This window comes from Volvox carteri (genome assembly GCF_000143455.1).
Source record: "Volvox carteri f. nagariensis unplaced genomic scaffold VOLCAscaffold_12, whole genome shotgun sequence".
NCBI classification, from domain to species: Eukaryota; Viridiplantae; Chlorophyta; class Chlorophyceae; order Chlamydomonadales; family Volvocaceae; genus Volvox; species Volvox carteri.
In genome coordinates, this window is record NW_003307555.1 from 1,629,511 (window position 1) to 1,642,600 (window position 13,090).

The 13,090-nt window shown below is 58.0% G+C and overlaps 3 protein-coding genes across 3 annotated transcripts in view; 2 read left to right on the forward strand and 1 right to left on the reverse strand.

The window, feature by feature from the left end:
- Positions 1 to 1,567: 1,567 nt before the first annotated feature.
- On the reverse strand, positions 1,568 to 2,919 carry VOLCADRAFT_117040 (uncharacterized protein; the record flags this gene model as incomplete). The annotated part of the gene is made up of 4 exons (XM_002949040.1): positions 1,568 to 2,258; positions 2,576 to 2,675; positions 2,753 to 2,804; positions 2,879 to 2,919. Coding segments are annotated over 4 exons (884 nt in total), but the record flags the coding sequence as incomplete, so codon positions are not given.
- A 249-nt stretch (positions 2,920 to 3,168) lies between these two features.
- Positions 3,169 to 7,758, forward strand: VOLCADRAFT_109017 (uncharacterized protein). The gene is made up of 7 exons (XM_002948945.1): positions 3,169 to 3,463; positions 3,785 to 3,900; positions 4,377 to 4,438; positions 4,986 to 5,099; positions 5,557 to 5,654; positions 6,092 to 6,289; positions 6,968 to 7,758. Exons 1-7 carry the CDS (start codon positions 3,293 to 3,295, stop codon positions 7,220 to 7,222), a joined length of 1,014 nt encoding a protein of 337 aa, XP_002948991.1. The 5' UTR covers positions 3,169 to 3,292; the 3' UTR covers positions 7,223 to 7,758.
- Positions 7,759 to 7,864: 106 nt separating this feature from the next.
- Positions 7,865 to 13,090, forward strand: part of VOLCADRAFT_89424 (uncharacterized protein) — a gene marked incomplete at both ends in the record, with an annotated part of 8,463 nt that continues 3,237 nt past the window's right edge. The window contains 8 exons of the mRNA XM_002948946.1: positions 7,865 to 7,884; positions 8,746 to 9,284; positions 9,989 to 10,108; positions 10,348 to 10,433; positions 10,609 to 10,765; positions 11,347 to 11,490; positions 11,969 to 12,104; positions 12,969 to 13,081. Of these exons, the coding sequence (XP_002948992.1) occupies positions 7,866 to 7,884; positions 8,746 to 9,284; positions 9,989 to 10,108; positions 10,348 to 10,433; positions 10,609 to 10,765; positions 11,347 to 11,490; positions 11,969 to 12,104; positions 12,969 to 13,081 (1,314 nt within the window). The remainder of the gene's footprint in view (positions 7,885 to 8,745; positions 9,285 to 9,988; positions 10,109 to 10,347; positions 10,434 to 10,608; positions 10,766 to 11,346; positions 11,491 to 11,968; positions 12,105 to 12,968; positions 13,082 to 13,090) is intronic.

A 13,090-nucleotide genomic window follows, 5' to 3' on the forward strand; every position in this document is an offset into this window, starting at 1 on the left:
GCGGCTGGAGCACCATCCCCTGGCTTTTTTCTGCTATTTCCTAAGCTCCTTTAACCTCACGGCCCACATGCAGGCTTCTTTCCAGTGAGTACACGTAGTTTAAGTGACGATCTCTCCCAATGACCAAGGGAGCCTGTTTCCCTTGTTTGGCAGTTGCTATCGTTCCAGCATACGGCGAGGCGCGCAATGCGCCTCCTTTCAACCTACACACGCACGCACAATGGCGCGCACGCACCTGAAGCTAAAGCCCGTCCTGCTCTCGTCTGCGAACAGCAGATTGAGCCGCTTGACCCACTTGGTCTTACCCGTGGAGGCCCAGGTGATGAAGTACATGTCCTGGTTCCTGTGGGTGCAGCATCACCCGTGAGTTCATGACCCGAAGGCAGAGCGTAAAAGCAGCAGCATGGATAGCACGGACAGAGCGACGTGGGAGACACGCGCACAGCGCAAGATATGCAGGCAGGTAGACAGGATTGTCAGAGGTACGGGTGTTGAGCCGTGCATGCTTCAGGAAGGGCGCTTCAAGGCATGGGTCAAGCGCAGCTTCCGCAAAGACCCCAGACCAGGGTTTAATCATTTCATTCATTCATTCACTCATTCATTCATTTATTGGAAGGCTTGTCATTACCCAAGTTACCGTACTAAGCAGGCCATTCGGGGGTTCAGAATGTGTCATGCAAGGCTTGGCCACACAGGCGTCTGGGGTTTTGAAAAAGGTTAGGGGTCGCTGCGGAGCTGGGATCTATTTATTGATAAAGAAGGAGGACGGCCGATCTGGGTCGATGGCGTTCTGCATGCCAGGCAGGCCTTCATAGCATCGCATCGTCCGCCACGCTGGCCGGTCTCGCGGCGGCCGTGTCGTTTCGGCGCCAACCGAGCGGCAACCGGCCATGTGCACACGCCATGAGAGCAGCCCGCCGACGCAGTCGCTGAACCACTCCAGCACGCGCCAGGCTGCGGAGTTTCGCACAGCGAGTAGCACCCCCGTGTGGAACATCCGGCTAGGGGCCAACGCAGCGCGGTGGGCAGCCGAAAGTAAAGGGGAGCCCCGCGCACAGGCTTCCCCCCAGCAGGCTTTTTTCCCCGGCGCTGTGCTGACCCGAGTGCTGGCCATCCTCCGCAAGGCCATGCGATGCCATATCGCTGCCGAGTGGCGCGGCAGCAGCTGCCTTTATCCTCCCTTTCAGGAAGACCACGGCAAGAGTATACCGCTCCGTGGCTAATCCTTATCCTGAGCGCGACTGCCGGATAACTCCAAGAGCCCCGGGGTGCATGCAACGAACCAGACTGGCGCTGACCACAGCCGCTTCGCACCTCCTGTGCAGCTGCTGGTGGGTTCGGTTGGAGCGCCGTGGCTCCGCTGCCTGGCCCGCAAGACATGCCTGCACCGTCGCCGCTGTCCAGCCACAGCATACAAAGCTTATGGCAGGGCTGCCGCTTTACCAAAGCTTTACCCCTTGGCCCACAGTACCCTTCGCAAAATCCAACATGCATTTCTCCTCTGCGCACCGGTTGCAGACCCTCGTTTTCTACCTTTTGGCGCTCTCGCGCGTGAGGAGTTGCGCACCTGTCGTACTCTCTAACGAAGCATGGAGCCCACGAGAAGGACCCTTTGGAGTCGAAGTAGCGGCTATACGCCAGCACACCGTCCGGGCCTTTCCCTCCAGCCGCTGGCCCGCCAGCCGCCGCCGCCTCCAGACGCTGCTCGGGAGAAATTAGCTCCATCTCCGGGCTGTCAAAATACTCTAGGGGCATGCTGGTGGTGGTGCGCACCGGCAGCTGGCCTGTGCGGGGCCGCAGCCGGGTGCTGAACTGGGTTTCCTCCACGGGCACCCAGCCCAGCGGGTGCGCCGGCTCCGACTGAACCTCCGCAACGCCTGCAGCGCTGGCGGCGGCATCGCCGGCTGCGGCTGCCGCCGCCGCCTCTGAGCCCATGATGAAGTAATCAGCCAGAGCGGATCCTTCCAGCGGGCGCGGGGGAAAAAGGTCGGATGCGGTGGCTGGGTCGAAGAAGTACTCACATCTGGGAGGTCTGCGGGTGAAGGGCTGCAGGGTCGCGGGCGGCGGCGGGCTAGGGGGTGCTGAAGGGGTGATGCCATTCGTGCCGTTGGCAGCGGTAGCTGCGGCTGTAGCGCCGTTGCTAGGGCTGGTGGGGCTTCCGGGGGCTCCCTTGGGGCTGGTGGACCCCCGAGGGGAGATGTTGGGAGCACCTGGTGGGGAGGCTCGCTGAGGGAGTTTGAAGGCTGCAGGGAGGCTGCCTGTGATTCGTGTGGAAGGGAGGGAAAGGGGTAGGGCAATGGGGAGTATGGGGGGAAGAGAGGAGAGGCAGGCGTCTAGGGCATACGGTTTAGGCTTTTGCTGGTGCGGTTGCGGTAAGGAGCCCATGCATCCAGCCAGCGTGATGCTGCACGAGCCGTTCCGGCCTCTCTCGAATACATGTGCACCCTTGCCGTCCGGGTTTGCCATCTCAGGGAATGTGCAGATATGCATGCCCATCACCATGGCACTCGTGGGGTCAACCTGCATACCCGCTTGCGCCAGGCCGCCGTGAGGCATGCAGTACCCTAGCTCTTACCCGGGGGAGGCTTGTTTGCCTCCTGCTTCAGGCTTCGTTCCACCAGCAGGGAGTTGCCAGACTGGACCGCCGACTCAAAGAGAGCTTTAGGTAGCTTTACCTGTTTTGGGTTCCCAGGAGCTGTGAGTTGTCCCGACGACGACATTCAGAGGGATCGCCCCCAAAAGGTAGACGCACCTGAACCTTCGCCGGAACCTGCTTCTTGCTCTGCAGTGTTTGCTTGACAGGCCTGCGGCCGGCCGTTATGTCGCGTTCGTAAGTCAGGTGTCCGCTGGTGCATGTTGCTCAAATTTGCTATCGCACCTTTTGGCCGTGCCAGTGTTACCGGCATCATCCCAATCCATCTTTATCGTAGTCAAGCGTTAATGTCTCCTAACATTGTTACACGAGTGCGACAACATAGTCAACTTCCCGAATAAAGGCGTTAGCATTAACTTTGGTTCAATCATAAAAATAAGTAGGAGGCATCATCACGGATGCTGTAATGCGCCTTGCAGAGGCAGGGTACCGTTCCTCGTCTAAGTCCGTACAAACGTCAGAAAGTGCTTCAATCGAAAGGTTTACCATCTTGCCTAGCAAATTTAACGAGCCATACAGCGTATCGTGAATTACGCGTAGCGCATATTGTTCTGCAGATCTAGTTTGGGTGGCTAGGTTTCAGTGCTTTGTATTGTGGCAACACTTCTACCTTGCAGTTAACATAGATCAGCAAGCGACATGAATTTTCTAGCGAGTACAAGTTGTACAGGAGATGGCTTGTCGACGTCGTCGTCATCAATTAAGGAGGGCGATTGTGTAATCGTGTATGAAGGAATGAATTCTATGAAAGCTGTCTACGTTTCGACCAAGGGGCGCTACGATAATCGATTCGGTACCTTCAAACACGAGGTCCGTAGATTACCGACGATTGGCGGCCGCCGCCGCGGGCTTCCGGAGTATTTTCCTCATCGCCAGAAGTCCTCCTTGCATGCATTATGCTCCACGGTCTCATGTCATGGAGCCGCAGACGCCCGTCGACCATGGCACTGCACTGCGAACACGTCGCTTTTTGCACCAACAGCTCCGGGCAGTCTACTCGGCAACCACTACACCGCATCCTGCCAACCATTGTTCACTCCCCCCAGCCTTTCCCCTCATTCCCCCTTTCCATCTGCACCTGGAGCCTCGTAATATTACTTGTACACACCTTGATCTTATCTTGCCACACAGTCCTGGATTGGCAAGCCGTTCGGCAGCAAGGTCACCTCTAGCAACAAAGGGGCGAGCGGATGGGTTCTGCTGCTGCGGCCAACCCCGGAGCTCTGGACGCAGGTTCTACGTCACAGGTGCGCACAAGCGAGCCCCCACTACTAGCCCTGCTATTAACGCTACCCCCGGCACGCTACCGCCCTTTCCACCGCGGCGGCACCCCTGCTGATGCGTATGCTGTAGTGTAGTTGATGTGGTCTGGATGCCTTGCAATAACATTTTCCATGCACTCACAAACGAACACTGTTAATTATTAACAGTAAACGAATGGGCCCCGCCTGGAGAAATCGGTCACAATAGGGAAAATTTATACATGTTGCACACAGGCCTTTCCGGACTTAAAACAAAAAAAGTACCTCTGTATCCATTTGGCAGTGTGTGCGTTGACGTTTCAGTTGGCATGGTCAGTTCATCGTCCAACTCACGACATCGGAAGCCAAGATCCCTCTCATGATCCGTCCCCTGTTGCCGGTCGCGTTTGGCACTTGGGGATACTGCACTGCTCTGCTGTGTCGCGGGCCTTGCCTGACCTCTGCCTATTTGTCCCGTGCAGGACCCAGATCTTGTACCTGGCGGATATCTCCATGGTGGTGACCCACCTGGATCTCAAACCTGGTGAGTGAGGTGTGCGGATGGTGGGGTGGGTGGGTGGGTGGGGGGTGAGTGATCGGATCTGCGATACCGGGGGATGGGGAGGTTGTCGGGGGAGGTATTTGAGTCGTAGGTTCGGACGGGAGACTGCCATCATCAACTTTGTGGCAAGATCGAGGGGGGCCGCGCCACCCGGGGGGGGGGAGGCCCGCGAGTTTGATGGAATGATCAACCGCAGGGCCTTATAGCAACGCGCGTCAGAGCAAGGGTCAGCCGCCGGCATTTGAACCCCCGCGAGGTTTGTATGTGGAACGAAAGGAGAAAGCTGTCCGAATGATGGCCTGTGCACGAGTCCAAGGCTGTGTCTTGTCTGCACACTTAAGAAGTAAAAAATGCTGCTGTGCAACGTTAATGAAGACCGTTAGGAAGAAATGCCGATATGGGAAAACGTTATGACGAGACGGCAAAAGCTGTTGGCCGGCCGCATTCACATGCGTTTGTATGTGTGGTGTGGTGTGGCAATCCAGAACTCCTGACCCTCTCTCCCCGCACATTCCCCCACCTCGCACAGGCAGCGTTGTCCTGGAGAGCGGTACAGGCAGCGGCAGCCTGACGCACTCGCTGGTGCGCGCAGTAGCCCCCACAGGGCACGTGCACACGTTTGAGTTCCATGCAGGACGAGCCGGTGAGAGGGGCAGGGGGGGCTCCGGGTGGGTATGAGCGGTGCCCCCGGGTGTGAGGGGACAGGTGGTATGTGCTACTAGTACATCATAGTAGTAGAAGTACTTCAAGAGGGGTGCACCTGTTGCACCGTTTGCTTTTACCCTTGTGACTGCGCTCTATAATCAAAAGGTTTCCGTTGTTGCTGTTGTTTCCCCCACAGCCGGTGGGATGGGGGGCTGTCCAAGGTCAGCGTGCGGGAGGTTATCACAAATACTAGTCCAACACCTTTTGGATTAGGCTTGGAATGAAATGGCTTTACCTGGCCACACACACACATCGTTCAGAGTGGCTCATTTTGCTTGTCACGGCCATTTTCCCCCAGCCCACTCCCCCACGTGTCCGTCCGTATTTCTGTCCGTCCTCTCGCTATGCTGTCGTCATAATGTCGTGGGCAACCTGATATCCTTCGCACTAATCAGAGGACGCGGCTGCGGAGTTCAAGCAGCACGGGCTGTCCGGGTTGGTGACGGTCACTCAGCGCAATATTGAGGAGCTCGGGTTTCCGGACACCCTTCATGTAAGGAAGGACGGAGGGAGGGGAGGAGAGGGGAGGGGAGGGGAGGGGGTTTCGTCGAGGGGCCGGTCTTCAATACGGCGGGCGGGGTGTCAAAAGGCCGGGCGGGCGTACAAGTGGGCGGAAGCGGGCAAGGGTGTAAGGCGATCGGAGCTTCCTAGGAGAAAAGAGTGTGGGCCCATTCTTACATGAGAGAGTGAGGCCCCGACGGGTTTTCCGACGAGGGTTGTTTGTTTCGCGTCGAAGAAAGGAGTATGGATGATGGCTTTGAGGTGCCTTTCTTCATCCGTTTATGGTTACACCATTTTCGGACGACAGCTTGTGTCTCGCCGTGTAAACGCGACCTTGGGAATATCCTTGAAACATTTTTAATAACACATGCTAAATTAGCCTTCTGACTTTACCCCTTCCCCCTCCCTCCTGCTCGTGGGCAACTCCAGGGCGCCGCGGACGGCGTGTTTCTGGATCTGCCCGCACCCCACAAGGTGGTGCCCTCGGCCGCCGCCTGCCTCAGGCCCAACGGCCGCTTCTGCGCCTTCAGCCCCTGCATCGAGCAGGTGCAGCGGACCGCGGAGGCCCTGTCCAGCTCGGGCTTCACCGACCTCATCACGTACGAGTGCCTGTTGCGGGAATGCGAGGTGAGGGCGGCCTGGGGCGCTGTACTGGGTATGTGCGTGTGCATGTAAGAGTGTGTGCGTGTGTGTGTGCACACTACAATTGAGCTGCTGCGCAAATGCGGTGCGCAGCCACTACCCGAGCTGTGGCCCAAATTTTCCTGAACGTCTAATCCTTCCTTGGACGGCTCCCAGTCCGGTTCGGTCCGGTCCGAGGTGGTGGTCGTTGTCGTGACCTGGTGACTCGTGAGAGGTCGTGCTGAGAGGCGACTCCATTGCTCTCCTCAACTCCTCATGGTGGGCTACATGCGCCGTGTTCCTGCTACCTCTGTAAGTGCTGCTACTGCTGCTGCTGCTCAAGATTTCTGTCAAGATGTTGCTGTCCCGGTCCCGGTCTTGCTATCGATCCCTCAGGTCCACCGGGAGACCCTGGTCACCAGTCTGCAGCTGGCAGAGGGGCCGCTCAGCAAGCGCCGCAGGACCGACCCGGCTCCCCCCGGGCCGCAGCCCAAGATGGCGGTCGAAGGCCAGCAGCAACAGCAGCAGCAACAGCAGCCGGAAGCGGCGCGACCTGCTGCTGGTGAGGAGGCGGCAGGCGAGGAAGGCGTGTCGGGAATGGAGGCCGCAACGGCTGCAGAGGCGGAGGTACCAGCAGCAGCAGCAGCAGGAGGAGGAGGAGGAGCTTCAGGGGTGGATTTGGAGGATGTGGGTGGCGTTGCTGGGGGCAAGACGGGAGAGAAGGCGGGCGCGGTCGGGACCAGTGCGGAGACGGCATGTGGGCAGGAGGCGAATGAGCCGCCGCAGGGGCAGGGGCAGGGTGCAGCACCTGGATGTGCTCTGGCGGCTGCGGGTGATGCGGCTGTCGGTCGGTCGCGTGTCGTGTCCTGGCGGCCCTCCGCGGAAGCCCGAGGGCACACGGGGTACCTGATCTTTGCCCGGAAGTTTGTGTGTGGGTGAAGAGAGAGGGGGGGCTAGGGAATGTCCATGAGCCGCGTTAACGTGCTTAATGCTGAGAGCTGGGCTGGAGAAAAGGTTGACACTGATTTACGGGTGGGGGTAGTGAGCGGAAGATCGCACAGGTATGGTGTATGGCAAGGCATGGATGCAGGGGAAAGGGAGGGAGGCGATGGCAAGAAATTTTGAGCCAGTCCACGCCCGGGCTGTTAAGCGTGCACACCCCTCTGGCGGTTGCTGGAAACGCTGGCAGCTTTTGGAAGACCTCTTTTGGCTGTGCTTGTTCGCTTTGCGTCCCTTGCCTCGGTTTGCGGTAATTGCAAACCAAAGCGCTGAAAGCCGTCTGTGCCGATATGCGGATGGATCCACACATCCGGATCGCGGGCTGTAGAGGATTTGGGGGGAATGCTTTTAGAAGCTTTCCTTCCGAAGGTTCGTTTACCACGGCGGCCATGGATTAGTGGATGCTGCTGGATGACCTGCGATCAGCTCTGTGCGGTGGTTTGGGGTTTGGGGTCATTGCCTGTTTAGGCGGCGGCTTGTATGTGCTGAGGGTGCTAGGTGGTCTTGAGAAGTAGCGGATCCGCCCAGGTGAACCAGCGGTGTGAGCATTCGTAATCCCTGTCTCCAGTCCCCTGTCTACAGTGCTTGCTTGCTACACATAGGTGAGCTTGGATCGCATCCAAATGGAGCTACCCCTGTCCAAGAGGACACGTCGCGATAGCCGAAGGAAACAAGAGCTGCAGCCTCCGTCAAGGCGCGGCACCCGCTTGCTTTACACGATATCCAACGGCAGAATGAGAAAACTAGCTACAGCCTTCCTACATAGTTGAATCCGGTACGTGAAAGGTTTATTTACAAAACTTGTCGAACATGCAGAAGCAGCGTGCCCCGCAGTTGTTCTTCGGTTGGTGGAGGAGGAAGGCGGCGTTCTGTCAGACAGCCATCGGCTGTCATTCACGTTACTTGTACGACACCTGTCAGTCTGCTCCCTCTTTCCGCTCATGCCCCTGATGCTGTAGCCTCTTGCCCTCACACGTCAGCCTTCTGGCCTTTCTTTATATCGCCTCCAAGCAATACCGAGCAAAATTTCTATCACCTAATTTCCAAGCGTACCAAGCGACCCTGCCAAGAGACAGCTTACGCCTCCTGTCGTTGGATAAGGCTCTGGCAATCGGCTGCCGACATTGGCCGGTTCGTAAGGTGGTTGACTCGCATGCCCGGCGGTTCAACTTGAAAATGCGGGAGCGGCTCCGCGCAATTTCCGAAGCGTTCACGACCTGACCGACTGACTGGACTCGACTTCGTCTAGCTTCGTGCGCTTCAGTGCCACTACGGGACTCTCCTCCTCCTCCTCCTCCCCGGACCTGCAGACCTGCTTTAACTTGGACTGCCAACCCTCTGCACTCAGCGAACAGGCTGGACGATAGCCACTTCGGCACACGCACATTCAGCTAAAACTTTCATTCAGCTAGAGCCATCCTTTACCCACTTCTCTGTCTGTCTGTCCGTCCATCGGTCTGGAGGCATGACGCCTCCATCGCGGCGTGAGGGCGCCATGGCTGCCGCCACTTGCGCTGGGGCCACAAACGCCGCTGCCGATGGGTCATCATCATCATCATCAGCAGCAGCAGCCGCGAGAGCAACATCGGGCAGTCTGGCGGTACCTGGCGGCTCAGCGCCTGGGCCGCATCGCGTATCAGTGTGCGCCCACCAAAGACAGCGCCGTAGCGGGTGGGTCCGTGTGCTGCGCTTCGGCTTCGCTGCACTTCTAGATGGCTGCGGCCTCCTGGTCCTTACCTCCACCCTCCTAGTATTGCAAGTACCCACCGCTGCCGGTGCCGCATCGGTCGATTCCAACAAAGTCATAGACGACCCCGCTTTGCCGGCGGCGGCGAGCGCCGTCTCCTCCGCCTCCTCCGCTGCCAACCGAACGATCCCTCCGTCATCAAGGCTACATGGGCCACTCGGGCAACAGCAGCTGCATGAGGTCTTCAGGGCAGCGGCTCCACGGGACAGCATTGCTGTTGCTTCTGGTGCTGCCGGTGCTGATGCGGTGCCGACGGTAAGTAGTGGCGCTGATAAGTTCTGTTCCGTGAGGCGGGCGGGACTGGAGCAAATTGCGGTGGTGCGATGGCGCGATATGTATTGTCATCCCAGACTGGAGAGCGTTTGCGAATGAGCTGCATGTTTTTTTCGTAAATGCGCACCAACCTCGGGGGCCCTTCGGTTTATTTATAAAATACGAGATGGACATTGGCTTTTAAGGGCGCCGGGAAATGCGTAACGACGGAAGGCCCCCCTATAGCTGTGGCTAGCTTTGGGCCTGGGCGTACGACAAGGTTCTTACTGGACGCCACATTAATGCCAGTTGACCCCGGCTCTTACGAGACCCCCCGGCGCCGGTGTGAAACTACTTGTAAGGTAACTTAGGGTGTGAAAGGCCAAGTAAAAGATATTACCGGTCCTGCTGCCCGTGCCTAACCCAAGTACTGTATAGGCCTGGTAGTGGGTACCAAACCTTGGGATGCGCCAACATCCTCCTGGGGGGCCGGGTTGTCACCTGCCTACGCGACAGGTCCGCGGTGTTGGTGTTGGCGGCAGCGTCCCCACGCTTGAGAGCAACGGCCGTGTTGGCGGCAGCAACGCCAGCAGCAGCAGCAGCAGCAGCAAGCTGTCCTTGCTGATGGCGGCATCCACTGCATCTTCGGTGCAAGAAGGTGGCGGCGCATCACGGAGTCTGTTGGGGGATGGCGGTGGCTGCTGCAGCCGGCTAACGTCCGGGGCTATTGGTTTTACCAGCGGGCTGCCGCTGCTGCTGATCGACACCTGGGGCTCCAAAGTGACCACCAGGGACAAATCTGTACGGGGCACCGTGTGCAGCTGCAGGTGCGTGTGGCGAAGAATAAATAAAGCGAAAAAAGCAATATAAACAAAACTTTTTCTTTAACTCTAACTTTCTCTTTAACTTTAACCTAGCCCATGTTATAGACTAGAATTCGAGGCTCCGAACCAATTCCGAGCCGTAATGAGGGCTGTGTTTAGCGCGTGCGTAATTGTCCCGCCGAGCCCGCTCTGCATTGCCAGTCAACCATCGCCGTGAAGCCATCTGATCTCCTCATGGCTAGGTTATGGCTCACCTCGTGACGGTGCCGCATCATGGGAGCAATTGTGTCGCCGGTGGATTCGGAGGTTACATTTTAGTGAAGGGAAGGTGGGGTGAGTGGCGTGCATTGGCATTGGCATTGGCGTGCGAGCCCCCTCCTCCCCCTCGTCCTCCCCCTCCCCGTCCCCCCCCTCCTCCCCCTCCCCTTCCTGCTACCTCAACGTTAGCAACGTTACCCCTCACCCCGGCCGTGGCCTCCCGTCTCCCCGCCTCCTCCTCACAGTCCGTCTGGCGGCAGCTGGGACGGCAGGGCGTACCAGGACTTCACCGCGGAAGCCAACGTGAAGCTGCGAGGAAGCAGCTCCGTGATGAACAGCAAAAAGAGTTACAATATAAAATTCCGGACTGCGGGTTCGAACGGGGGAACTGCCAAACTTATGGTGGGTAGAGGGCGAGTACATGGGCTAGAGGAATGTGGGCGGCAGGCACGTAGCGGAGAGGGTTGCAGATTGCAGCAAGTGTGCGCATCTATGTATGTGGGAAGGTTACTTATGTGGCATATATACGAAAATCGCGGAGGATAGTTCAGATGGGTAGACGGGTGGCCGGAACAGGAAGGCGGGTTGAGGGCCCCGGGGCGGGTTCTTGGGGACATCGGGGTCAATAGCTTGTTGTGGCCCCAATGATGGTGATGATGATGATGATGACCGTCCACATCGGCATCCACTTCGCCAACAAGCCCTCTTGCACCGCCGTGGTGGGGGTTCATGGTGCCGTACACTCGGTGGGCCATTTCCAGCTTAACGTTGCGGTGCATGGGCATCTAGAGAGTAAAACAATGCATGACGCACACTGTGCTTCGTTGACCATGTCTGCTGTACCGCAAGGTTTAGATCCCCTACTTTGAAAATTGCGCAACGACCGTGCTTTTGGTGGGTAAAATTACAGGAGATCTAAGAGGCCATTTTCTTTGCTTCACCTCACTGCTGTGCAATCGCGTGCTACGGATGATGCCGTGCAGGTACCCGTACTTGGCATGCCGGGCAATAACGAGTGGGCGCTGTACGGGCCCGAGACTGACAAAACCCTGGGGATGCGCAATATGCTGGCGTACGACATTTTTCGCCGCATGGGGCGCTGGGCGCCCCGCACCCGGTACTGCGAGGTACGGAGGCTTGCTGTGTACGGCGGTACGGCTGAGGTCAAGATTCTTGCGAATATTTGTGTACACCTGTTTGGAGAGTAGCTGTGCCTCGCGCGCCCAGTGCCACTGGCCCAGAACACAATCTGCAGGTTCTGGCTATAGTGTAGCTATCATACAGTACGACATACTTTCAATATTTGCGCGCGAAAATGCTCTGCCAGCATTTTGTGAGGCCTTTTCGGTGGTCAGCTACTTCACCGGGCTTCCCCCCCATCTCCTTCCCCCCCATCTCCTTCCCCCCCATCTCCTTTCCCCCCATCTCCGGCCCCTTTACTTCGGGTCCACAGCTCCCCCATAATTTATTTGATTCGGTCTGGGGCAATCTGCGTCTTACCTTTCCTCTCAAAGCTTCGCTTCATTTCGTAGTTTGTATGGACAATCCCCACCCGACCCCTTCATGCCCCCCCTGGCACCCCCCTCCCCTTGTCCCCCCTTCCAGGTTTTCCTGATGGATGACGGTTCGGGCTCCGTGCGGCCCTCCCACTACCAGGGGCTGTTTGTGGTTACGGAGCGTGTCACGGTGGGGCCGGAGCGGGTCAACGTGAGGAAGATGGACCCCGATCAGGACCTGTCAGGTGGGTGGGGGTGGGGGGGAGGAGGTGGCAGTTAGGTAGGGGGAGGGGGAGGGGGAAAGACGAACCACAAACGAGTGAAGCTGCGGCCAGGGCAAGAGTGTACCAGACGTAGAACTGACCGAAAGGCGTCCGTGAAGACGGCGACCTCGGGATGACGTAGTGAAGCTGATGTCGGAAAAACTACCTACCTAAGCCGCCAGGACTAAAAAAGCAGAGAAAGCAGTAATGCCAAGCCGTAAAGAAGTAGGTATAGGAAAGTAGGTGTAGAGGCGGCGGAGAAGTAGTAAAGCAATGCTGTCGTAAAGCTGGAATAAAGAGGGGGAGGGGAACGGGGAGGAAGGTAGGGATGGCGCGCTTACCGGAGCTGGCAGGTGCGCTCCACGTGGCCGACCCCCACCCTGAGGGGGGCTCCTCAACTGCGAAACATCCCCTTCACTCACGCGGCGTCCCACACCACCATCATCACCATCATCATCACCACCACCACCACCACCATCATCACGCCCACCACTACCATTATCACCATCATCACTACCATTATCGCCATCATCACCACCATTATCACCATCATCACCACCACCACCATCATCACCATTATCATCATCATCACCATCATCATCACCACCACCATCATCACCAGCATCGCCAAAGTCAGTGGACTGCGGCGGATGAAGTCTTCTTCTGTGGGGTCCTCCCCCCCGATGGGGTCAGTCCGCCTGAACCAGCCCGCCACACCACATCATTGTCATGATGGCGCAACCCACACACTGATGATTGGCCCCATCAACTCGCAGTTGCCGAAACTCCCCTCCCCCTGCCCCTGCCCCTGCCCCTGCTGCCACCTGAACCGCCACTGCCGTCCAGGTGGTTACGTGCTCGGGTTCGAGAACGACAACATCGACCTCACCGACCTCACCTTCCGCCCCGCCACCTCGCTGCTGAATATCGTCATGCACGAGCCCACGTTCGAGGACCAGGTGCCCCGG

Bases quoted from the DNA above. Each gene is read 5' to 3' on its own strand.
- VOLCADRAFT_109017 (XM_002948945.1), top strand. From the start codon at position 3,293: ATGAATTTTCTAGCGAGTACAAGTTGTACAGGAGATGGCTTGTCGACG. The intron at 5,100-5,556 runs GTGAGAGGGGCA...CGCACTAATCAG, and splicing joins GTTCCATGCAGGACGAGCCG to AGGACGCGGCTGCGGAGTTC. The intron at 6,290-6,967 runs GTGAGGGCGGCC...GTGGATTTGGAG, and splicing joins GCCTGTTGCGGGAATGCGAG to GATGTGGGTGGCGTTGCTGG.